General features: G+C 36.6%; 1 protein-coding gene across 1 annotated transcript; it reads right to left on the reverse strand.

Annotated features, from left to right (window-relative positions):
- Positions 1-2272: 2272 nt before the first annotated feature.
- LOC113708900 (la-related protein 6A-like) lies at positions 2273-9877 on the reverse strand. Its single transcript, XM_027231607.2, has 11 exons — positions 9539-9877; positions 8899-8980; positions 5378-5472; positions 5100-5171; positions 4925-5004; positions 4743-4827; positions 3765-3812; positions 3598-3663; positions 3395-3526; positions 2744-2891; positions 2273-2644 (listed from the first exon to the last, which is right to left on the reverse strand). Exons 1-11 carry the CDS (start codon positions 9725-9727, stop codon positions 2520-2522), a joined length of 1122 nt encoding a protein of 373 aa, XP_027087408.1. The 5' UTR covers positions 9728-9877; the 3' UTR covers positions 2273-2519.
- Positions 9878-27280: the final 17403 nt, after the last annotated feature.

Consider the following 27280-nt stretch of genomic DNA (forward strand, 5'->3'; position numbering starts at 1 on the left):
TGAAATTATTTTGAAAATAGTTGTTAACCCTCAATTTGTTTTCAAATTGCTGGCCATCATGCACAGGCTTAAACGTATTAAATAATTCTTTAGTTCAATCATTGACTTGTGATGAACCCGAAGACAAGTCATTTGTAGTTTAATCCATGTAATTTAACTTGTCTTCCTAATCAAATTTATAATGGCCTCAACAAGCATTGATGAGCTGTCAAAGCCAATAGCCTGTTCATGCCAATTAAACAAAGATTATTAAACAAAGACTTGTCAAAGCGCCAAAGTCTTTTACACCATTGTAGTCTGCTTCTTTTTTCTTTTTCTTTTTTTTTTTTTAATTTATCAAATCCTCTTTTACAAGTCTGTCTACTAGCAAGAAGAAAGCAGAAAAAGTTACCCAACAACAAATGATAGTGTAATTCTTTTCTAGTGCCAGCCCAATTGGTAAATGTAATCTGTAATTTTCCAAGGTTAGGTGCTAAGAAATTGAATTTCAGCTTTCCTTTATGTCTTTTCTCTTTCTCGATGGAATTGAATTCCATCTTAGACGGTCAGTTCACATACCTTGTAATCTTTTATAGGCATTTACGGACATTGAAAATCATCCTACTGGCTTTTGCTTAAGAAACCATACTACTAACGGTTGGCCGAACATTTGGCCTCTGTTTTTCTACTCGTAATAAGATGATTTTAATCTTCTAATCTAAGATAAAATAATATTTAGGAATTAATTGGTTCATACTATTACTTATTATCTCTTTCATTTGGATTATCCAGCTTTAATTAGGAAGCTAAATGAACAAGTGGACTTTTCTAAAGCATTGTGACCCCACTCCAGCCATAATTTCTTTGGGATGCAAATCTATTACTTCTTAAAGTGAAGTTCAAAGAAAATGAACTTCCAAAGTAGGACGAAAAATTTTGTGACTAAGAATTTTAGAAGTATTTGCCATGTGAATCTTGCGTTTGGTGGAATATTAAAAATTAGTATTTTATCTCTCTCGTTGTACGGGAGTACCCTTACAATGGGCAATCCTCCGCATTCATTTAGGTCAATATTAATGGCTCTATTTGGATTATCAAGTATTCCATGTACACGTTTTCGGATTTGAAGTTTACAGTATGGCACTTCAAAAATACCTTAAAAAACACTATAAGTCATACAATCTCAAATGCAAGTACTCATTCTTCTTCATCCCCTAGAAATATCAAATGCACCGAGCCACAAAGGGACAATCATATGCAATTTCTATGTCTAATACAATTATACGCTGTTTTATTACCTATTTTTTTTCCCTTTGTGGTGTTATCAGTTTTCGTCATGTTTGGAGTTCGTACACCCCATTAATAACAATATTTTAAAAATAAAAAAGTGAACTCTGTGTAACATATTCATGTGAAAAAAAATTTAAAGATTGTTATATGCATCTACTTAGGGACTAAAGGTGAAAGTTCACAGGCACTTCCAGCATGTCAATTTCAATTCGTGGTTTTTTTCCCCTTTTCTTGTTTGGTTACCTTTAAAAAAATCTATAGCTGTAAGTGTAAAACCCATCTTGGTTTCGAACGGCCGAAGGAGTGGCCTACGGTGCCTTGACTTTTTCCTTTCGAAGTATCTTTCTTCGGACCACTGGGATCGCTGAGATTATGGCCAATCAGGTGGCCTAAATTTCTAGGCACATTTTATTACTGAGTTGTCATTTCAGACAGCCAATAGTAGCAGAGGACGTCCGAAAATACGGCCCAAGATGTTCAACCGGCCTAAACAAGCTTTCGGGCAGTCAAACTCTTAAAATCCTTTCAATCTAAAGCTCGGTTACTGCAAATTTAGGTGTCGCATTACACAATGCTTAGCAAACAACCCCTTATTACACTTCAAAATTAGGGCTTCTTTTGTTAAATTTCTGATCTATGTTTCTTCCCTTTGGACATTAGAGAGACGAGGCTTCCTAGTTTTTTTTTTCCTCCACGCTTCGTACAACGATTTTATACACTAGTTGTACTGAAAAATGAGGTCCCTTTCAGGGATGAAAACTCATCGGACCATGATGAAGTGAAATCTTCATGTTTGATTCGCTGTTTCTAATTAGCAGTAGTGTTTTATAATTAAATAAAAATATTTGAAAATATTGGAAATTGACATATTTCACCATTTCCACCTTTTTGTTTGTTTAAAAAGTAACAACATTTTTTACCGCCCAGTCAGTTAATTTCTTAAAGATACGTCAAGCAATATTTTCCTTCAACAATTTCTTACCTTCCGGCAACTTAACTCACATTCACTGAAAAGATCAACCACGTTGCAATTGCAATTATCAAAGCATGCACAAAGTTCCTTCCAATACAGTCCATTAATAGACTGCAGTTCTTTCCAAATCTTTTACTTTGCACCACCACCAGGCACGGCAGTGAACCATTACAGATACACGGGCAAATCAACCAAAAAACACTAAGCGTTGCACAAGGAAGGATCAATGCTATCATACAAGGATTACAACCAACAAACAAGGATAAAAGAATGCCGATTAGATTGCATTTGACACCAGAGGTCGGCCTCGCCCCATGGTAAATCCTCTGGTACCATCCGGCATTTTCGGGCCTGGTGGTGGCTTCGAGGGCTCAACATGACTTGAAGGTGGTGTTCCATGGCCTGCAGACATTTACATATTCCTATATGTAACTACAAGAAGACAACCATATATAAAAGGCACAAACAACGGGAAAGTGTAGGCTCCAACTTTCTTATTACCATGTCCATTTGTGCCATGATATTTCTGTCTCCTTCCACGCCCTCGATGTCGATTCCTTTGACCATTATTCTCTTTGTGCAGATGGTCCCCATTTTTTTCCTTTCGTGGGTGTTCCCCACTTTTATCCTTTGTTAAGTGATCCCCCTCCTATAGTGAGACAAGTAAAATGTTGTTGGATAAAATTATTTGCTACATAATTTGCAACTGAAAATTTATATAGGCACGCCCACCAGTAGGAAAATTCAAAAGCAAAAATGATTTCTAGGCAGTGCACAGAAGTAATGTACCACTGGGTGCCAATCAGCACATAACCACATTAAGGAGGATGCAACAAGCAGCAATTAATACAAACATTTTTGGAAGAGCTTGAAGCTTTGACAGCGGACCATAATATAAACTACTGTATAAGTGACGTCTATCAATGTGTGTAGAATAGGATTATAAAAACTGTTTTGTTCTCTGATTCCACTTTTCCTGAATACGTCGATGCAGTCCCCCAGGACTGCAATATTGGCACCATTAAGAAACAAAAGGTTCTATTCAGCACGGAAGGGAAGCACATTGAACTATAGCATATCTCAGTAGAAAACAAAAGATGAAAAAGGATGAAGGAAAAGGCTAGCGAGGGCTAGAGAAGGTTTCTTTCTAACCTCTTCATCATGAGAATCATCATGGTGATCACTTGAATCATTGTTTTCCTCTTCTACAGCTGTATTAGATGCTTGGACAATGTTCTTCTCAGCATCGACTTCCCTCCATACTTTTTTCCCGACTTCTTTGGTCTGAATGCACAGACAGGAAAATCAACCTTGCGGTTCTTACTAATATGGAGATGAAGATGAGATCCAATTACCTTTTTCTTTAAAAGTTTGACCCGCAGGCCATATCGCCAATCCTGCTCATTATTTAAATGAGCCACCTGAAACAAATTGAGTGAAAACAGTGAATACCATTAAATTGACAATATCAACTAGAACATGGGCAGGTTGCAAAGTATAAGGGAAACTACTTAAAACTCACAGCTTTTTCTGCAGCCTCCACTGTGTCGTACTCCACAAGAGCATGCAACTTCAGCATTAGGAAAAAAAAACACATAATTAGTGCTAGACAAACGAATACACTCTTCCAAAGCTAATAGAAATGACCGACTTCATGTATAAGACGTTCCAGTCAACAGATGGTAGATTCATCCTTCTTCTCCACCCATTATCTCAATTATGACTCGGGAGAGTAGGCAGACATTTGTCCAAAGCTCAACAAGTCAAATATAGGACCATAATCTAGGGGTCCTTTTTTGATTTGATCGTGCCTAAGGACTAGTGATCGATGTAATAGGAAGCAGTTACAGGAATACCTATGCTTTAGCTACATCAGGTTAGAATCCTCACAAGAACACAGAAGATTTACACAGGAACACAATCGACAGATCAAAATGGGACGCTCTGCTTTGCATGTAAGTGGCAAACACGAATAGAATGAGTATAACCACAGAACATCAGACTGATTATCATTGTACCATTCAAATCATTACGCAACATTATCATTTTCCAAATTCCAACAAACAAGACAATCAAAAACTTTGGTTATACAATGACTTCATCAACTAATTTCATCACATTAAACAAGAAACTCCATCCTGATAGCAAAGCTAAGAACAAAAAACAAAGGACGTTCCAAACACTTAAAGGTTAAGCTCCAAAACAGTCATTTGACAGATGAAAGATTAAGATGCACAAAAACACATTACGCGCTGTTACAAAAGAATGCTGGCCAATTGCCTCAACTAACATAACTTAAAAAAATATATATATTTCATGGACAGAGGGAAGGAAAAATAGCATGTTTAAAATCTTCATCAGGAGTGGAATTTCAGGCATGGAAAAATCTCTTTCAACTAAGCTATAATACGAGAGGATTTACTGCTCAAAATCCAAACCTACACTGCATATAAACTCTAGCATAGCATTAGAGTTCCAATAGCAAACTTTCAAACCATACCTTACCACTAAGCAGCTTCTCTGCAGTTGTTACTTTTCTGGACTCCCTTGCAGCATGCGGATCACGAAGTGTGATGTGCTTTATACTGGAAATTTCAACAATGAAAATACCATTGCGCAAGTATTACTTGAAGAAGCATTGAGACACAATGTTACAGTGTAGAGAGAAAGAGAGAGACGTACTTTCCAGCTACACCAAATACCATCTGAAGATTCTCCACAGAGTGATCATCAGGTAAATTTTCCACCAAAACAGTGCAAAGCTGGAGTTGAAACATCAATGCACCAGATCTTCCATAACTAACATTCTATGACCAAAATGTATCAGGTTCCTTAAACAAAACAAAAAGAAGAATACCATTGGGTCCTTGGCCTCAGTTGATGGAAGAGGTTGAAGTCGTTTCACCTTCTTCCCACTGTTACTAACAACCTACAGTCGCCAACAAACTGGAATAATGATCATCAATTTATATATTACCCTAGACTACTCATACATGGACCAAGAAAGCAGATATTAGGTGAAAAAAGATAAATGCGTTAAAGCTTAATCTATACTACCTAAGAAACAAAAATAAAGAACAAAGAAAGTAATCAACAGCTAAAAATAAGTATCTTCTGAGGAACTAGGAGGCTTACAAGAAGAGAAGATTGCCTGAGTGCAGACACTATCAAGGATGTGTCTCTTGTAAGCTTCTTCATTTTGTTGAAAGAAGCCACAACTCCAATAGGAACTGCAAGAAATTATATGCCCTTTTAATGCTTGTGGGGGGGCAAAACATCATAATGACAGAGAAAGGACATATGTCCTATGTCTCATGCCTTCATCACATCCCAAACACACAACTGCTCACTGACAGACAACTCAAGATTAAAAAAAAAAAAAAATTAAATCAATGCATTAAAAAACTATATGAGAACTATAATACCCAAACATAGCATCAGAAATCCAACATCTACAATATTCATAGAGGCTGTACCAGTAGCCATGATAACAACCCACACATCAATTCTTTGGTTAAGCTCTTTGACATCACACCAAAGATTCATCAACATGTGTTCTTCTCTCTTTTTTCTTTAATAAATAGAAAAACTCTCTGCTATTTCTTTTGTACTTATCGCACTTCATTATGAGAAAGATTCTAAAGCAAAGTTCTAATGCATTAAATCAAACAGCTTAGCTATTATCTTTTGCCATTACATTGTTATACACAAAGTGTTCATCCGTTTATCATATTACAAAAATATCCAACCATTTGTCATACCAAGTGGTAATAATGTTAGCCATCACATTCTCATTCACACCCAACAGTTTCTAGCAATTTGACATCCATAACACTACTTGTCACGACTTGCGAGAATGAAAAAGAAGAGTTCTTCTCAGGAGGGTATATGCCTTTACACTGAAATATAAGAGGTCAGCCACTTGGCAGAGTATCTGCTGTTCAATGTACACAATTTACAACATGGAGAAGATTGGAAAGCTTTCACCACAGACCAAAAGATTAAAATTGCAGACCAAAAGATTAAAATTGCAAGTTTAAAGCCAATTAGTGATGCAGGAGCATGTTTGTTGTTCCACATGGAAGGTATGCTTCATAAGCTATACTTTGTCGCAAAGTGTGGCAGTAGTTTTAGAAAGTTTTGTACAGCTGAGGCCCACGTACTAGGCATGTGCCCCATTAAGGGGTATTGGTCTTTTGTGACTTTACGGCAACATGTTCAGGGCCCTATAAGCACTCATCTTATGTTCTGCAACCAGCAGTCTTCCATTTCAGTTATTACCTAGAAGTTGTTAACCATCCCTTAAGGCTCTCAAACAGCAATAATCCCAGAACTTAGTGCTGCTAGCTAGATGTCCTTTTGGATTTTTGCAACAGTTGGTCCCCAACGTTGGTCAATGGAGCTTTATGATAGTCTCCTTTCATTTCAAAACAATGTTACAGAGTTTCTACTCATTCCATATCCATCAAAACAGGATGAATGGATGTCACTTTCATTCACTTATTTTCTTGTGGTTGACATCCTTTCATTTCCTTTTTCTTCATTTCAATTTCCAATTTACACCCCATATCACCCTAATTGGAGCGTGGTAGTAACTAATAGGATGGTTGGGCATTATCAAGGTTATTCTGCTATGATAACCACTTAGCTCTTTTCATTCTTGTGCTCGTCTTTAATCCTTTCATGAAAGTCACAATAAGCCAATGCCACTCAACACTGCACTAGCAAGCCATGAAAGAAATTCACCTTAGACAAGTTAAGAAGCCGAGAAGAGGGTGGTTATTTGGAAGCATACGAGATACAACTAGGAAAAGTTGAAGAGACACATTGCAAAATCTAAATAAGAAGATTGAGGTTGATAAAAAGCATTTCTAAGGTGCAATGCATCTTTTTCTCGCTCTCCTCAATAAGCAACACGTAATATGAGAGAGTCAAGAAAAATGATGCGAAGTTGTATTGTCCATGTATGGAGCCCATGCAAATGTAGGAACATTGAATTCTGTGGCATGTCCTTAAATCAAGGTTGCAAATCCAAACTTAGAACTAAATTGAACAGAAAAAGGAATTGAACAATAGAAAACAATAGAAAATAGCAAGCCAGTGCTGTGTGAATAGAGAATGAATCAGTCAGCATTTGATAGCACAATCATTCAGACCAAGCCAGATGTTCGGCACCGCCAATTTAGCCGCACCAGGAGACATCTAGGATGGCAGACTAGTCAGAAGTACCTGCTATAGTTCATCACATTCGCTCTATTCTCAACTTGCTAACACAATTTCTATACAATAGTTGGCATTATAGTTTTTCACTGACCAAAAGCTTATCAACATAAAGCTATGGAACATATCCTGATACATGACATATGAGACGCAATTCATAATCAATATGAATGCAATCAGAAAAATGACTCTGCAGTTCCTAGTCCTCTTCGGTAGTGAGGAGGTCTTTCTAATGTTGGTTTAAGTCTTTATAGGGAACTATTCAAACTTCATGACCAGCTATCCAGGTGAATGAAACCTCCTTTTAAAGAATGGTTGGATTAGAATAGAGGATACACGAAACGAAAAGGAATACTAATCAGATACTCCTTACTAAAGCATTTTGCTATTCCCCTTCTATCCCAGCCCCACAACTTGTGTAGCATTTATTCGAGCATCACTTGTACTCAGAATTGAAAGCCAAACATCTACACTTTGTGGACGTCAATCAGAACACATGAGAGAAAAGAAGAAAGCTATTTTCAAGGTATCAACCTTTTGCGGCAGCATCAACACAAGTTACATGGAGAATTTTAAATGGCAATTGCGAAGAAGAGTCTTAGAAGCATCCCAAGTGGCTGATGCCAAACAAACAACAATTATAAGTTCAGGAGACTTGATGTGCCCAGAAGAGAAAATGCATCATAGATGCCAAACGTTCAATAAACACTCCAATTAGTGCTCAATTATGGACAATAAGCATTTAAGAAAAACAATGCATGTGATCTAGTTAAAAAATATTTACACTGTTTCCCCTTGACTCCTAAAGATGTTTACTAAAAATGGAATCTCATATTAAGCAATACACGCCACCTGCCAAATGACAGACAGAAGGAAAAAGAGGTTGTGAATTTGAAGACAACCTGCCAATGCTCCTACCCAGTGCAAAAATGTGTGAATTCACAGGCACTGAATGACGGATGGTCACCATAAAGCATACAAGTAGAAGACTTTGGGAGATTGTACTAGGCAAACAAGTCAATTGCTCAGGGTGTTTCATTATTGTTCGGGAACCTTGACTTTTGTCTTAATAATTTTCAATCGCAAAACGCTATCGTGTTAATACTGGCATGCCGCAATTAGAAATAACACCATCAGTAAAGACCTAAATAGCTGAAATTGGTATTCCACAGTCAATAACGATGAACATGCTAAACAAAAACCAACCAATTTACCATCATATTTCCCACTTATCAATGACCAACTTATGGATTCAAATAGAAAATAATGAAGTACAAACTATGCATAAAGGTAATACATGAGTGCCTGCCTTGGTGCATAAACCAAGTTAATCAGATTGTAGATTGCAAAGCAAAGGTGATTCAGACATTACTATGCCACAAGAGCTTCCATAAACAAGAGTAATCAAACTAACAAACTATTAAATTTTTCCTTACCATAGCCATCCTTGTCTTTACTCACATACTTCATCAAAAACTTGTCTGTAGGTAAATTTTCATCACTAAAGTAGTACTCCACCTACAAAAAGATAGGGCAAAATAACAAATTATAAGTTGCATACATCCCTGATTCAAGCTCTGACCCTAAAACCCCATGGAGAATTGCATTGCTGTCAAAAATCCAGTCAAAGAACAAATCCTACACTGACTGCTGCCCGGGAATATCAATTTCAAGCTCAGATAATTAGTTTTTGCTTTAAAATTCAAAAACTCTGCAATTGAGCTCAAGAATCAGACACAATCATATAGGAGTTCTAATAAACTAGTGAATAAGATAAATTTTACCTCCAAAGTTTTTATAAAAAAAAAAAAAAAAAGATACTGACTATAACGACAAACAGGAGGGAGAGAAAAAAATCTAGTCAAAGTCTAAAAATCCTACTCTTATCTCTTTTGCACGAATATCAATGGCAAATTTTCCTTTTTCTTTGTCATTAAAATAAAAAAACCTCTACATTTAAGTTCAAAAATCAAATATAAGTAATTATAGAGTTAAATATAAACTAAATAAAATATATCTAACTTAAAACTAAAAAAATACTAATAAAAAACAAAAAGTTGGGAAAAAAGAGGGTGCCTGCTTAATGATCTTGTCGCGGAGATCATCGGAAAGAGTGACAGCAGGCTGATCGGAGGGCATCAGAAGCTGCTGGTGCTGTTCGTCGGCGAGGTCAGGAGATCCGGCCGGTGAGAAATCAGGATGATCATCGGAAGTCGGTGGATGAGATGCAGAGATGGAGGGTATGGGAACTCCTTCAGCCTCCATTATTAATTTTTTAAAAATTTATAATAAAGGAGGAAGAGAGAGAGAGAGGAGGAGGGTGGAAATGAAAGAGGAGAAGATCCTCCCGCTCTTTTCTTCTACTTTGCTACCCCAAGATCTCCCTCTCCATCTCTCTTTGGGGTCATTCTAGAATGGTCATATTTATAGTACCGGTGTAAGACAAGACGCAATTTCAGGGTGAAAATTGGAAATTTCCGTCTTCCGGTCAAATGTTTGAGCTTCTCTGGACTCCTGCCTCATGGTCCATTTTAGTCAATTTACATCTCTGGAATTATCTTCAACGCTTTGTGACTTCAAATATCAAAATTTTAGTAGTTTTAGATTTGGGGAAGAAGTTTTTAACTCCATTTTAGGAACCCATTATTTATTTTTATTTTTATTTTTTCTTATGACAAATTCAGGATATAAAATCTTGATAGTGTAATTTTCAACAAATTCATAAAGAGTGAATTAGCTATTATTCAATAAATACTCAAATATTCAATGTAATGTATTTCAACGTAGAAGTGGGATAATTGGATCAACTCGCACATAAAGTAAATACCTTTCCCAACTCCACCCTCACCACTATCTTCTTCGACAAAGAGGCCAAGCCCATATCACATTCACTCAAAGCCCACCTCATTTTGCGCAAGAATAAGGCTGCGAGTACTCACAAAATTTACTTATTTAATCTCCTATTTCTAGCTTATTTAATTATTTATTTGGTCTTTTACTCCGAATATTATTTTCTAAGCTCTTGAGACCTAATTACATGGAAATATAGTTTCATTATATTTTTAAAATGACTTGTTTCAAAAATTAATTTTCGGAAGCTCGTTTAGTGAAAATAGCGAACACGTCTTTGGAAATCTTGATCGATTGAGAGTACAATAGGTTTGAAATATTGGAGACATGTACAATGGACCTAAATTAGGCATTTTAATGTTAAAATACTCAAGTGATAGTTATTAGTACTATCGTTATAAGAATTTTTCAGAAATTTCGTCTTATCGCGCATAAATTGGAAGTACGCGTTTTTACGCGCGCGATTTAATTTAGGAACTTTAGACCCTTATTTTGGGACAATTTAAGAGTGAATAATAGTTATATGAATATAAGTGCATTAGAGGTTTAGTGCACTAGTGAAACAAACGCGCGAGAAAATCGAGCCCTAATCGCGCCAAACGCACCCTAATGTGAGTTGACCGATGGGTGATTTGAGGCCACAAGTTAATGTCTTCTCTTGGAAGCTTAGAAATCTGATCACACTCTCTCTCTTGCTCCCTCATCTGGCCGAACAACAAGCAAGAAAAACAGCTCAAGAGTTCTTCAAATTCCTCCATCAAATCTTCACCAAATCTTCTCTAATTCACTTCAAATTTCACCCATACTTAGAATAACACTTGAGGAGTATTTTGAGCTGCAAAAGGGAGCTGAAAAGTCACAGTTTTCTGGAGCAAAGAGTGACCAAAATTTCTGATCTAGTCATCCAAGAAGGTAGCAAATCATCCAACCCATAGATCTTAGTTTTTGTAAGATATATTGCACATATAAGGTTATATAATCATGTGGGTAGTCTTGTTTATGGTATAAAATGTGAAAGTGGGCTCTATGAACTCCCACTCTTGGGTTGTTGCTGATTTGATGATTGATGGTGGATATATTGTTGGTTTAGTGGTTAAAATGATGGATTAATGGTGTGTAATTGATAGAAACTTCGTTGCGTGCAAGAAGCAAAAGTGACCGTTTTACCCCTGCCTTGTCCGACCATTTTTGTGCAAAATTTTGAGATTCTAATGATTTGATTATGTTGTTTACATGTTATTGTGAGTGTGTACAAAATTTCATTGAAAAATAACATGATTTGGTTGGTCAAATGAGTTGATTTCCAAATTTAGCAAAACTGGAAAATGAATCCCGTATTGCCCAGGCAGTCATTTTGTATCGGCCATAACTCTTTACTCCGATGTCGAAATCAAGTGCCATTTGCGGCATTGGAAACTAGACATTCCCAGCTTTCCATTGGTACCAAATGCATGTTCTGGTTCCACTTGAGTGAGCCACACCATTCGATTGAAAATCACTGTCCTGTTTCATTTCTCTCCAGGAGACAGGACAGGACTTGTATCTTGATGCTAAAAAACGAGCTGTTTGTGAATAGAATTTGAAAATGGTTTCTTCTGATAAAATTCAGCTTTATAAGAGAGCTTTCCACCGCCATCAACCACGCCCAATTCCAAGTTGAATTGAGTGAGTTGTGGCCAAAGTTTGAAACTACTACAGTGATAGAATTTTCCACTTGGACAGATTTGTAACTAACAATGATTTGGGACTTGTTGTTTTGGAAACTTTGAAGTCCAACATCTACCAAACTTTATATCAGATGTTCCTTGGACTTTGTTTTGCAAATAAATCAGATTTGGGTTGGTTGCATTGGACAAAATGTTTAAAAAGGAAAGAAGAGCTAGAAGACAGTTTTACCTTGGAAAATTTCTTGAACTTTGATGGTTTAGTTAACTACCTTCCCGTGTGAATTTTCAAATAAAATTTGAAAGAAGAGTAATCCTCATATGGAGGTTTAATTGTGCAAAATTTGGTGATATTCTAAGACCATTTTGATATGCAAATGATGCCCCGAAATTGCTCTTCGAATCTGGAAAACTTTTTCTTTTCTCTTAGCCGATTAGCCAATCTTGACTTGGGACTTGTTATTCGAAAGTCTTGGTATAAATCACCTACCAAATGCAGCTTGGATGTTTCTTAGACATTATCTATGCAAATGAACCATATTTGAGAGGTTTTTAGTGGCCAAATGTTTGAGAAAAGGAAAACAAAGGTACGAGGCAGATTGCCTTGGAAATTCTTGAAAACTTCAACAGTTTTGTTAATTGACTCTTCGTGCTAGATTTTGCTTGAAAATTTGCAGAGGAATAACCCCTAGATGGTAGTGTAATACTGCTAAATTTGGTGCCATTCCAAGCCCGTTTCAGTGTTCAACCAACGTCCCAAAGTTCATGTTTAAATCTGGAAATTCTTGATCGAGGAGGACATTTTAGCCAACTTTGAGCTGCTATATCTTGGCGCTCAAAACTTTGATTCTTGTTCCGTTTGTTTTGTTTTAAACTTTGATTGTAGCTCTAATTGAGTTCTAAATTTCGGAGGCTAGTTCGTATTGTGTGAATTTTGCTGGATTTTCAAAGTTGGTCAAAAACCAACCCCGAAACTGTCATAATGGTCCCAAGCAGCAACTTTGAGTCAATTTTTGAATATCTTCCGTTTGGAATCATGGAAAAGTATCTTCTAGGAACTTTTAGTGCTTTTGAAGAAGTTTCCAACGGTATCAAGCTTTCTAATTATGGACCTACATAGTGCAAGATACGATTTTTCTAAATTGACACCCAAAGCTGAAATTTGTCAATTTCTTAGAAAATGAGATTTTGGAAACTTGCCTTCTTTTCTCGATACCGATTGAACATTTTGAACTCGATTTCATGGAAAATGTTAGTCTCTCTCTTTAGACTTTAAAACTGTACTCTTGAACCTCAATTTACGAGTAATTGAGGTTCATTTTCATAAAATTTCCTTAGATTGCAGTAGCGTACAATCTTCCTCGATAATTAGAGATTCATAGTGATATTGAGTGGTACTTGATTATTGTTTACTCAGGCACTCGAGGGAATCTCCAAGAGGAACTCGGAGCGGACACCTAAACGCTTGTTTGAAAACTACTCGTTTGTTTTGACTAGGTGAGTGTTCCATATAGGAATACGTAATTGAATAAGTCTAGGACACGCTTATTTCATGATTATTAAGTGTTAAGTGCTATGTGTTAAGTATTTACCATACTCATGCCTATTTAAGGAATGTATACTTGTATTGTATATCTACATGAATTGGTTAAATGATTAACCATATCAAATGACCATATGAACTCGATACATGCTTAACTTGCTAGATTGTTTACTTAGCCTACTTGATTTTGAGAAATGGAGTCGAGTGTGTACTTTATCGCACTCGTTCTCTCTTGAGATGAATAACTCATGCTTGGAAATGCTCGAATAACATGACTTGGTATGCTAAGGTTGCATACGTCGTTGGAGTGAATCTCCTCGACTCTCACATGATAAAAATGGGATAACGGCCAATGATGGCCTATTCATATGACAAATGCCTGTCAATTAACCGTCACTACTTAACCGTTAACCGTTAACCGTGAACCGTTAACCGTGAACCGTTAACCAACCATATGACTACTTGATTACTTGACTATTTGCTCACATGATTTCCAATCTACATGACTATTCGATATCCGTGAGTTAAATGCTCCCATGAAATCAACTTGTATTGCTTACGTGCTTACGTGCTAAGTATCTACTTGATTACTTGATTATCATGAATCACATGTTATATGAAGCTGTCCATCATTATTAGGCGAGTGTGTACTTTACCTCACTCGACCTACTCAAATGATGAATTTTACCTTTTGTCGAATTACTTGGTTACCTGTGCATGTTGTAAGCTCTAAACTGAACTTGGGCCCTGCCCTTGGTTACTGACCTACTCGAGCCAGGATTGGACTCGGTCGGGTAGGTTGAAACCCTGGGCCACCGTTTCGGTATACTCGAGTATTACAACTGGAGGGATAAGGCGATGGCCAGACCGTACCGTAGGGATCCGGAAGTCATAAGGTGCAGATGACCGACAGAGTTCCACTGGAACACCGTATCCTACAGTATATGTTTACCTGGTATCATGATAATTGTTTCATGCTAAAATGCCAATATGAAATCCTGAGCTATGCCTGTAATAAGCTCCAATCACTCGTGAACTATACATGACAATGTCTTGAACCGTGATAACTGTCTCATGATAAATGTCTCATACCATGGTAAATGTCTCAAATTACCCGTACAATGATTATCACCTCATGATAACATGCCATTGTGTAACCTTGAACCATGCATATGATATGCCCAATCTACTTGATTTATTTGAACTGTTAGAGTGTCTTGGAACCTCACTGGGTTGTGTAGCTCATCCCACGTTGTGATTTTCTTTTACAGGGTTCGAGACCAAGGGTACTCGTGAGTAGTACTAGAATGTTTTCTTTTGAAGATTTTAAGTTATATTATAACAGATGGCTATTGTACCATTTTCCGTTAGGTTGTATTTAAGCTTGAAAGCTGCATAATTGTAAGTGTGAGATATTTGAAGTATTTTAATTATGTATGAAAGTTACTTAAAGTATTTCGGGCTTTTGAATGATGGATTGTAGTGAGTCCTGGCGAGAGCTGGGCAGGTGTCCCGCGGATACCCTTTGGTTCGCCTTAGGAAGAAGTGGGGGCGTCACAGTTGGTATCAGAGCTTAGGTTTCAAATCTTTGTAGTGTATCTTAGGCTTAAATGTTTAGGATGCCGGACTGTGGGACTGTTTTGAAAGTTAAATGATTGCCTGTAGCGATGAAATTTAGAGCCACTTCACGTGGTCTCTACAGAGGAGTAAGATAGGGCCAAGTGGTGTTATGGTCCTTACCATGTGATTGAGTAAAGACTTAAGTGCCCTTCTAGAAATGAAAGCTGTGAATCATAAATGTTGTAGGTTGTAAAACCTTTATCTTGATAATTGGAGGGAATTTGATATGTATGTTGGGTAGAAATCTCGAATGTGGTGATTTACTCTTAGGACCGGCCGGCTCGAGATGTGAATTATCCTATTTTGGATTCTTGTACCCGAGTACTTGAGAGTGGAAAGCAACCATAAGGATTTTATATCTCCATTTGTGGGGAATAAGAATGAATCGATATTTCATGTGAATGGTTACAGGAAACCAATAATTGTTTGGTTAAGATGGTACAATAATCAAGAGTGGAAGGTGGAAAATATCGTAACTCAAAAGATCCTTGTGTTGGGATTGAAATCGAGCATGTTAGGGAACGAGAATCGTCTAGTTCCAATTAATCTAGTGAATCTCTACTTGTGATCTTATAGTGAGACGATGGGAGCAGAACTTAAGAGTTTGCGCCTTGGAAATGAATGTACTTGTGATAATCACTTGTTTATTTTTGTTATTGACTTTGACTTAGTATGAACCTTACTTGGCCATAATTTGTGTTATGATTTAATGAACTCTAGTTTGTGTTTACTTGCATAGTGATAATGTTATTTGTGAAAGTATCTTCATCCTCTTTAAATGTTGCTACTGGTATATGAGTATAGTTCAATTTTAGCTAAGTGTGAGGTTTATGCATATGCGTATAGACTAGCTGTGAACATGGAAACTAGAGGACAACGAAAGGGACGTCAACCTAGACAACCCCGAAATGAAAGAGTAGCTAATAGGTCCGATATTGATCAAAACGTTGAGCTAAGTGCTGGGAGAGGAAATGACCAGATGGGACAAGTTTTAACTCGCATGACGGATATCCTAGAGCTCTTGGTAGCTCAACAAGGTCAAGGTGTTGGACAAGCAAACCAACGTGGAAACCAAGAGATAGGGGAGGATCGAGCTTTAGAGCGGTTTCAGAAATTCTCTCCACCCAAGTTTGCTGGAGGACCTGATTCAGAGGTGGTTGAGAATTGGTTAGAGAATATGAGAAATATATTCGATGCCTTGGATTACACAGAGGAGAGACAAGTCACCTTTGCTGTATTTCAACTTGAAGGAGCAGCCCGAGCATGGTGGAATGTTATAAGAAACAAGTGGAAAAGAGATCAAACTCCGAGAATTTGGATAAACTTTGTGCGTGAATTTAATGAGAAATTTCTTCCTCCATTTGTCCAAGAAAAGGGAGAAGATGATTTTATAAAGCTTCGTCAAGGAACTTTAAGCGTAGTTGAATATGAAACACGCTTTACGAAGTTATCTACATATGCCCCAGAATTGGTGGTTACTGAACGGAAGAGAATAAGACGGTTTATCCAAGAATTAGATTTGGAAATCCAAGATGCCCTTGCTGCAGCACAGGTTGAAACATTTAGTGACGCTCTCGAAAAAGCGCAAAGGGTAGAAAGCACAAAATCTCAACTGAGAGCTTTTCAAACAAGAAAAAGAGATGCATCTGACAGTACACTAGGAGAAAATGGACCACCACCCAAAGTTAGAAAAGAAGTGGATGAAGTAGGACTGTTACTTCCTGCACCACTCATGATAAAAGAACCAAAAGGAACTATGTCATGAGGGACTTCAGTAGGACAGACACGATCGAAGAAAACCTCGCAAGCAAGTCAGGTCACAACACCTCGTCCGACTTGTGGATATTGTGGAAGGACGAATCACACTGAAGAAAACTGTTGGCTTAAGGGACAAAAGTGTATGGGGTGTGGGAGTACCAACCATAAAGTTCATGACTGTCCAAGGAGGTATCCACGAGAAACTACTGCTCAACAAGGAAATGGAACTATCTCTCGACAAGTCAATGGAAGGAGAAACCGACCAATGGCATCTGAAAGAACGCATAACATGAATACACCACATGGTTCAGAGTTGTCTGAGATTACAGAAGGTATGAATTTCGAGGACGAAATTCTTTTAAGGAGGGGAGGTTGTGAGGACTCGCAAAATTTACATATTTAATCTCCTATTTCTAGCTTATTTAATTATTTATTTGGTCTTTTACTCCGAATATTATTTTCTAAGCTCTTGAAACCTAATTACATGGAAATATAGTTTCATTATATTTTTAAAATGACTTGTTTCAAAAATTAATTTTCGGAAGCTCGTTTAGTGAAAATAGCGAACACGTCTTTGGAAATCTTGATCGATTGAGAGTACAATAGGTTTGAAATGTTGGAGACATGTACAATGGACCTAAATTAGGTATTTTAATGTTAAAATACTCAAGTGATAGTTATTAGTACTATCGTTATAAGAATTTTTCAGAAATTTCGTCTTATCGCGCATAAATTGGAAGTACGCGTTTTTACGCGCGCGATTTAATTTAGGAACTTTAGACCCTTATTTTGGGACAATTTAAGAGTGAATAATAGTTATATGAATATAAGTGCATTAGAGGTTTAGTGCACTAGTGAAACAAACGCGCGAGAAAATCGAGCCCTAATGTGAGTTGACCGATGGGTGATTTGAGGCCACAAGTTAATGTCTTCTCTTGGAAGTTTAGAAATCTGATCACACTCTCTCTCTTGCTCCCTCATCTGGCCGAACAACAAGCAAGAAAAACAGCTCAAGAGTTCTTCAAATTCCTCCATCAAATCTTCACCAAATCTTCTCTAATTCACTTCAAATTTCACCCATACTTAGAATAACACTTGAGGAGTATTTTGAGCTGCAAAAGGGAGCTGAAAAGTCACGGTTTTCTGGAGCAAAGAGTGACCAAAATTTCTGATCTAGTCATCCAAGAAGGTAGCAAATCATCCAACCCATAGATCTTAGTTTTTGTAAGATATATTGCACATATAAGGTTATATAATCATGTGGGTAGTCTTGTTTATGGTATAAAATGTGAAAGTGGGCTCTATGAACTCCCACTCTTGGGTTGTTGCTGATTTGATGATTGATGGTGGATATATTGTTGGTTAAGTGGTTAAAATGATGGATTAATGGTGTGTAATTGATAGAAACTTCGTTGGGTGCAAGAAGCAAAAGTGACCGTTTTACCCCTGCCTTGTCCGACCATTTTTGTGCAAAATTTTGAGATTCTAATGATTTGATTATGTTGTTTACATGTTATTGTGAGTGTGTACAAAATTTCATTGAAAAATAACATGATTTGGTTGGTCAAATGAGTTGATTTCCAAATTTAGCAAAACTGGAAAATGAATCCCGTATTGCCCAGGCAGTCATTTTGTATCGGCCATAACTCTTTACTCCGATGTCGAAATCAAGTGCCATTTGCGGCATTGGAAACTAGACATTCCCAGCTTTCCATTGGTACCAAATGCATGTTCTGGTTCCACTTGAGTGAGCCACACCATTCGATTGAAAATCACTATCCTGTTTCATTTCTCTCCAGGAGACAGGACAGGACTTGTATCTTGATGCTCAAAAACGAGCTGTTTGTGAATAGAATTTGAAAATGGTTTCTTCTGATAAAATTCAGCTTTATAAGAGAGCTTTCCAACGCCATTAACCACGCCCAATTCCAAGTTGAATTGAGTGAGTTGTGGCCAAAGTTTGAAACTACTACAGTGATAGAATTTTCCACTTGGACAGATTTGTAACTAACAATGATTTGGGACTTGTTGTTTTGGAAACTTTGAAGCCCAACATCTACCAAACTTTATATCAGATGTTCCTTGGACTTTGTTTTGCAAATAAATCAGATTTGGGTTGGTTGCATTGGACAAAATGTTTAAAAAGGAAAGAAGAGCTAGAAGACAGTTTTACCTTGGAAAATTTCTTGAACTTTGATGGTTTAGTTAACTACCTTCCCGTGTGAATTTTCAAATAAAATTTGAAAGAAGAGTAATCCTCATATGGAGGTTTAATTGTGCAAAATTTGGTGATATTCTAAGACCATTTTGATATGCAAATGATGCCCCGAAATTGCTCTTCGAATCTGGAAAACTTTTTCTTTTCTCTTAGCCGATTAGCCAATCTTGACTTGGGACTTGTTATTCGAAAGTCTTGGTATAAATCACCTACCAAATGCAGCTTGGATGTTTCTTAAACATTATCTATGCAAATGAACCATATTTGAGAGGTTTTTAGTGGCCAAATGTTTGAGAAAAGGAAAACAAAGGTACGAGGCAGATTGCCTTGGAAATTCTTGAAAACTTCAACAGTTTTGTTAATTGACTCTTCGTGCTAGATTTTGCTTGAAATTTGCAGAGGAATAACCCCTAGATGGTAGTGTAATACTGCTAAATTTGGTGCCATTCCAAGCCCGTTTCAGTGTTCAACCAACGTCCCAAAGTTCATGTTTAAATCTGGAAATTCTTGATCGAGGAGGACATTTTAGCCAACTTTGAGCTGCTATATCTTGGCGCTCAAAACTTTGATTCTTGTTCCGTTTGTTTTGTTTTAAACTTTGATTGTAGCTCTAATTGAGTTCTAAATTTCGGAGGCTAGTTCGTATTGTGTGAATTTTGCTGGATTTTCAAAGTTGGTCAAAAACCAACCCCGAAACTGTCATAATGGTCCCAAGCAGCAACTTTGAGTCAATTTTTGAATATCTTCCGTTTGGAATCATGGAAAAGTATCTTCTAGGAACTTTTAGTGCTTTTGAAGAAGTTTCCAACGGTATCAAGCTTTCTAATTATGGACCTACATAGTGCAAGATACGATTTTTCTAAATTGACACCCAAAGCTGAAATTTGTCAATTTCTTAGAAAATGAGATTTTGGAAACTTGCCTTCTTTTCTCGATACCGATTGAACATTTTGAACTCGATTTCATGGAAAATGTTAGTCTCTCTCTTTAGACTTTAAAACTGTACTCTTGAACCTCGATTTACGAGTAATTGAGGTTCATTTTTATAAAATTTCGTTAGATTGCAGTAGCGTACAATCTTCCTCGATAATTAGAGATTCGTAGTGTAAGGCCTGGTGCAACCCAATGAGTACAAACAATATCACAATGATGCACAAAGATATATCAAATTTAAGCACAATAAAGAAAACTTAATTAAAGAGAAAAGATAAGAAGTGCAAACCAAATATCAATCCAATAGCCTCTTCAATAGATGGTGATGCTAACCAAGATGTACAAGTGAAGGCTCACTCCTTCCTCACCCCAAACACACTTTGGTTGAGCCAAGGAGTTTTACAACAATTCTAGTTAACCCTCAACAACCTACACTTGAAAGATCACTCACCCAATTAAGAACTATTTTATACAAATGAGGCAACCTTCACCAAGGTTTTACCACTTCAAGTGATAGGTTCACCTTCACCAAGGTTTTACTCCTCCTAGAGAATAACCTTCACTTGAGCAACCTCACAACCCAACTTTCCCAACCCCTTATACAACCAACAAAGAATCTTTCTACTCAAAAATCTCACTTGTAAGCTTGTATTTTGTGTTGGCAAAAGTCTTTTGTCTTCTTGTGATTTGGGGTTTTTATAGAAGGTGAGAAATGGCTCCAAAAGGCTCTCCAACGGTCAAATATTAAATGTTGTCAAAACTAGCCGTTAGCCTGTCGAACGTCCGAACCCTGCGTCCGAACGTCGTCAGAGAGTCATCAAATCTTTGCGAAATTTCTCGGACGTCCGATGCTTCCTCACGAGCGTCCGACAGAGTTTCCTTCTTGGTGTTCTTCATCCTTTCGGACGTCCGATAGCTTCCTTTCGGACGTCCGACATGAGTGCCCTGTTTTTACTTCTTCTTTTGTGCCACAAGAATCTGTTCTAACAAATTGCTCACATAAAAACATTAGCCCAAATCTACATTTTGGTTTGTTAATCATCAAAACCAAGGATTGATCGACCAAGGTCAACAATCTCCCCCTTTTTGATGATGACAAACAAAATGAAGATTTCTTTTATCAAATAAGTTCAAATAAAGCTCCCCCTTAGAAAGTGCCAACATATAAAGAAATTTCAATAAATCTTACTCCCCCTTTTGGTATCAATCAAAAACAAACTCCCTCTTTATTTTTCAAATCAAGACCATATTGAATATCAAAATTTTCAATTGTACTTACAACCATATAGCACTTCTTGGATCAAATCTTCATGATGTACCTAAATATGAGAAATTTCATTTGGTACCCTTTCTTTATAGGGTTCTTGGGAGTTAATACAACATGATCTAGCAATCCACATGGATTTCATACCTTTTCTCATATTTTTCTTTACATAACAATCATTTTGCATATGTCCAAATTTGCAACAAAAGTGACACATGATAGAAGTATTTTGCACATAGGTGGATTTAATGCAACTAATTTTCTTACTTCTTATCATAGCAAACTTATTTGTGCCTTGAAAAGATTTGCTTTCTTTTGTTTGAGAAAACTTTTATTTTTCATTTTGGAGAAACACGTTCAAGTCATTAATTCTTTTCTTTAACAAATTCTGTTCCTCCAACATTTTTTCATAAAACTTTGTTTTCTCTTCCAACTTCCTTTTCAAAACATTTTTTTGATTTTTTAAATCATCATTTTCCATTCTCAAACATTTGTTTTCTTGAAAAAGTTTGGAGTTTTCTTCCAACAAATCATTTATTTTTGTTTTCAAATCTTTATTTTTAGCATAAGATTTTCTCAAATTTTTATGCATTTTAATCATAAGAATTTTCATATCATCATCTTCATTATTTTCATCACAAGAAGAGTGATAAGAACTTACCTCATCTTCTCCAACGGCCATTAGTGCCATTTGGGCCAACTCTTCTTTTTCTCTTTTTGAATTGCATTCATCCCATGTAACTTTGCAATCTCCTCTTGAACATCTCTTGTTGAAGATCTTCTTGAAACTTTTGATGTGAGGAGTTATATCATTATCCACTTCCATGATTTCATTACCCATGAAGGATGGGTTATCCCCCACTTGAGATGCTTTAAAAGTTATGCCTCTCTTATACATTCTTGCATTATCTTCCTCTTGCACTTTGAATTTCAGCTTTAATTCATAAGAGGTTAGGGTATCCACAAGATATTCAATGGACATAGAATTTAAATCCTTTGCCTCTTCTATAGCATTTATTTTGTTTTCCCATTCTTTTGGCAAGACATTCAAAATCTTTCTATTTTTCTCACCCAAAGAATATTCTTTTCCAAGCAATTTAAGATCTTCAATAATGTCACAAAATTTATTACACATCTTATCAACATTTTCAAGAGGATGCATTTTGAAAAATTCATATTGAGAAACAAGCAAAGATTTCTTTTGTTCTTTAATATCTTGGTTACCTTCATGAAATACACACAATTTATCCCAAATATCTTTAGCTGATTTACAACCTTTAATCCTACTAGATTCATTTACATCTAATGCATTGTACAATATACACATGGCCTTAGCATTCAAAGAAAGGTATCTCTTGTCTTTTTCATTCAATTCTTGTCTAGTCTTTAATCTACTCAAATTGGTGGTAGAGTCAACTATTCTAGTTTCATAAGGACCATCTTCTACCACATACCACAATTCAATATAAATGGATTGTAAGAAAATCATCATTCTTTGTTTCCACATGCTAAAATGAGAATCATTAAACATATGTGGTCTATCAATAGATTGCCCTTCTAAAAAAGAAACTTTTATGGTTGCCATGATCTTTACTTTAAGCGGTTAAGCTTGATCAAAAGAGACCAAACTCTGATACCAATTGTAAGGCCTGGTGCAACCCAATGAGTACAAACAATATCACAATGATGCACAAAGATATATCAAATTTAAGCACAATAAAGAAAACTTAATTAAAGAGAAAAGATAAGAAATGCAAACCAAATATCAATCCAATAGCCTCTTCAATAGATGGCGATGCTAACCAAGATGTACAAGTGAAGGCTCACTCCTTTCTCACCCCAAACACACTTTGGTTGAGCCAAAAAGTTTTACAACAATTCTAGTTAACCCTCAACAACCTACACTTGAAAGATCACTCACCCAATTAAGAACTATTTTATACAAATGAGGCAACCTTCACCAAGGTTTTACCACTTCAAGTGATAGGTTCACCTTCACCAAGGTTTTACTCCTCCTAGAGAATAACCTTCACTTGAGCAACCTCACAACCCAACTTTCCAAACCCCTTATACAACCAACAAAGAATCTTTCTACTCAAAAATCTCACTTGTAAGCTTGTATTTTGTATTGGCAAAAGTCTCTTGTCTTCTTGTGCTTTGGGGTTTTTATAGAAGGTGAGAAATGGTTCCAAAAGACTCTCCAACGGTCAAATATTAAATGCTGTCAAAACTAGCCGTTAGCCTGTCGGACGTCCGAACCACCGGTCGGACGTCCGAACCCTGTGTCCGAACGTCGTCAGAGAGTCATCAAATCTTTGCGAAATTTTTCGGACGTCCGATGCTTCCTCACGAGCGTCCGACAGAGTTTCCTTCTTGGTGTTCTTCATCCTTTCGGACGTCCGATAGCTTCCTTTCGGACGTCCGATATGAGTGCCCTGTTTTTGCTTCTTCTTTTGTGCCACAAGAATCTGTTCTAACAAATTGCTCACATAAAAATATTAGCCCAAATCTACATTTTGGTTTGTTAATCATCAAAACCAAGGATTGATCGACCAAGGTCAACACGTAGTGATATTGAGTGGTACTTGATTATTGTTTACTCAGGCACTCGAGAGAATCTCCAAGAGGAACTCGGAGCGGACACCTAAACGCTTGTTTGAAAACTACTCGTTTGTTTTGACTAGGTGAGTGTTCCATATAGGAATATGTAATTGAATAAGTCTAGGACACGCTTATTTCATGATTATTAAGTGTTAAGTGCTATGTGTTAAGTATTTACCATACTCATGTCTATTTAAGGAATGTATACTTGCATTGTATATCTACATGAATTGGTTAAATGATTAACCATATCAAATGACCATATGAACTCGATACATGCTTAACTTGCTAGATTGTTTACTTAGCCTACTTGATTTTGAGAAATGGAGTCGAGTGTGTATTTTATCGCACTCGTTCTCTCTTGAGATGAATAACTCATGCTTGGAAATGCTCGAATAGCATGACTTGGTATGCTAAGGTTGCATACGTCGTTGGAGTGAATCTCCTCGACTCTCACATGGTAAAAATGGGATAACGGCCAATGATGGCCTATTCATATGACAAATGCCTGTCAATTAACCGTCACTACTTAACCGTTAACCGTTAACCGTGAACCGTTAACCGTGAACCGTTAACCAACCACATGACTACTTGATTACTTGACTATTTGCTCACATGATTTCCAATCTACATGACTATTCGATATCCGTGAGTTACATGCTCCCATGAAATCAACTTGTATTGCTTACGTGCTTACGTGCTAAGTATCTACTTGATTACTTGATTATCATGAATCACATGTTATATGAAACTGTCCATCATTATTAGGCGATTGTGTACTTTACCTCACTCGACCTACTCAAATGATGAATTTTACCTTTTGTCGAATTACTTGGTTACCTGTGCATGTTGTAAGCTCTAAGCTGAACTTGGGCCCTGCCCTTGGTTACTGACCTACTCGAGCCAGGACTGGGCTCGGTCGGGTAGGTTGGAACCCTGGGCCACCGTTTCGGTATACTCGAGTATTACCACTGGAGAGATAAGGCGATGGCCAGACCGTACCGTGGGGATCCGGAAGTCATAAGGTGCAGATGACCGACAGAGTTCCACTGGAACACCGTATCCTACAGTATATGTTTACCTGGTATCATGATAATTGTTTCATGCTAAAATGCCAATATGAAATCCTGAGCTATGCCTGTAATAAGCTCCAATCACTCGTGAACTATACATGACAATGTCTTGAACCATGATAACTGTCTCATGATAAATGTCTCATACCATGGTAAATGTCTCAAATTACCCGTACAATGATTATCACCTCATGATAACATGCCATTGTGTAACCTTGAACCATGCATATGATATGCCCAATCTACTTGATTTATTTGAACTGTTAGAGTGTCTTGGAACCTCACTGGGCTGTGTAGCTCATCCCACGTTGTGATTTTCTTTTACAGGGTTCGAGACCAAGGGTGCTCGTGAGTAGTACTAGAATGTTTTCTTTTGAAGACTTTAAGTTATATTATAACAGATGGCTATTGTACCCTTTTCCGTTGGATTGTATTTAAGCTTGAAAGCTGCATAATTGTAAGTGTGAGATATTTGAAGTACTTTAATTATGTATGGAAGTTATTTAAAGTATTTCGGGCTTTTGAATGATGGATTGTAGTGAGTCCTGACGAGAGTTGGACAGGCGTCCCGCGGATACCCTTTGGTTCGCCTTAGGGAGAAGTGGGGGCGTCACAAAGGCCATGTTTGGATCGCATTTTTTTTAGAAAAATGCATTTTATGCGCTTTTTGGACTTGGTAGCCCCACCATTTATTTATGAAAAATCTTGTCCAATTGATGCATTTTCACTCCCCTTAAAAAATACCCACCAAAGCCCAACTACCACTGCAATTGTTCCTAACAAGAAACAACACATTCATCTTTCACCAATGGCTAGCCACAGCCTTTTCTCTTTCCTTTACATATCATCTCTCCTTTTTTAATTTTATCCTCTCTCCCCCCATATGTTCTACAGTGCATGAAATCCATAGTAGATCTAGTGAAATAGCAGCACAAATAGAATGACCAACAGTAGGAATTGTTTCTAATCGTAGCTAGGCTTTCATCGACCTCTATTTTGTCGGAGGAGGAGCAGAGAAATATTGGCCATAGTTTTAGAAGTAACACCAAGGTAAGGAGGAGAGGAATCCGACCACTGTTTTTGTCAAGAGTAACACCATGTGAGTTTTTGCACTAGTTTGTGTGATTTTTTTTCAGTACAAAAAAAAAAGGTCTTGAAATTTGATTGAATTTTGGGGAGAGGGGGCTAGGGTTTCTATTATGGCATTGGGGAATGTTTTTAGGGGGTGGGGGTCTAGGCAACTTTCTATTCACTCACTTTCGTAGCTATTCAATTGGTATAATGAATTCAATTCTTTGGGTTCTTAAATTAATTGTTTAAGTAACTTTACTAGCTATTTAATTCGTTGCTTAAGCAGTCATTACTATTCTACTATTTAAAAAAAATGTACTACTCTGCTGGTGGATTACATAAACTAGTATCATTAATTCAGTTTAATAGTTAAATTGAAAAGTTTTCTAATGTTCTGATGTTTTTCTTCTTAAGTTTTGTTGTTATTTTTTTCTTTGTTACTCTGGAATTTGGTAGGAAATTTATGTAAATTGTCCTCCTTTTCATGGCTAATTTCTCATAATATGACTCTAGCATGAGGCTTTTCTCCTTCTATACCTATCATGCTAACAATGCACGATGAGTAGAAGATTTTTCTTTCTTTTTCAAATGTAAGGGGCCATCGTGCTGAACAATTGCCCCATAATATTTTTTTTAAAAAAAAGGGTTGTTATGCTTGGTCCACACATGGCCCATGAAATTTTTTTTTGAAAAAAACAAATGTAGGGACAACAGCCCCAAATTTTATTTTAAAATCACAAGCACTAATTAGTTAAGCTTCTTAACTAAGTTTCTTAATTAAATATTACTCTAACAAGTAAATATCAATCTATACAATAATAAAGGGAGATAGGCAATAGCTGGGGTAAACATTTTGTGTCATTTTTTGAACTTTCAATTTTGCCCTTAAAAAACTTAATTTTTACACTAACCACCTTATCACAGTTGCTACTATAATCTCTCATAACTCACTTAAATATTGTAACTACTAAATTAATTATAACTTTATTAAAGAAAAAGTTACTAACAAATTGCAATTTTCATGAAGAATTTATAAAAAATTTAATTTTTTTTAAAAATAAAATTAATATATTCATGAAAATTAATAATTGTTTCTAAATTGCACATATATTGGGTGTAGTCTTAACACTAGTAGTTATTGGTATAACATACATATGTTAAATGATTAGACCAATTAAAATGTTCATATATTTACTTATACTTCTTTTCCTTAAATTAATGGA

The sequence above is a fragment of the Coffea arabica genome, chromosome 9c (assembly GCF_036785885.1).
Source record: "Coffea arabica cultivar ET-39 chromosome 9c, Coffea Arabica ET-39 HiFi, whole genome shotgun sequence".
NCBI lineage: Eukaryota > Viridiplantae > Streptophyta > Magnoliopsida > Gentianales > Rubiaceae > Coffea > Coffea arabica.

Bases quoted from the DNA above. Each gene is read 5' to 3' on its own strand.
- LOC113708900 (XM_027231607.2), bottom strand. From the start codon at position 9,727: ATGGAGGCTGAAGGAGTTCCCATACCCTCCATCTCTGCATCTCATCCA. The intron at 8,981-9,538 runs GCACCCTCTTTT...ATCTTTTTGTAG, and splicing joins GCGACAAGATCATTAAGCAG to GTGGAGTACTACTTTAGTGA. The intron at 3,813-4,742 runs GTATGGTTTGAA...CTAATGCTGAAG, and splicing joins AGAAGCTGCTTAGTGGTAAG to TTGCATGCTCTTGTGGAGTA.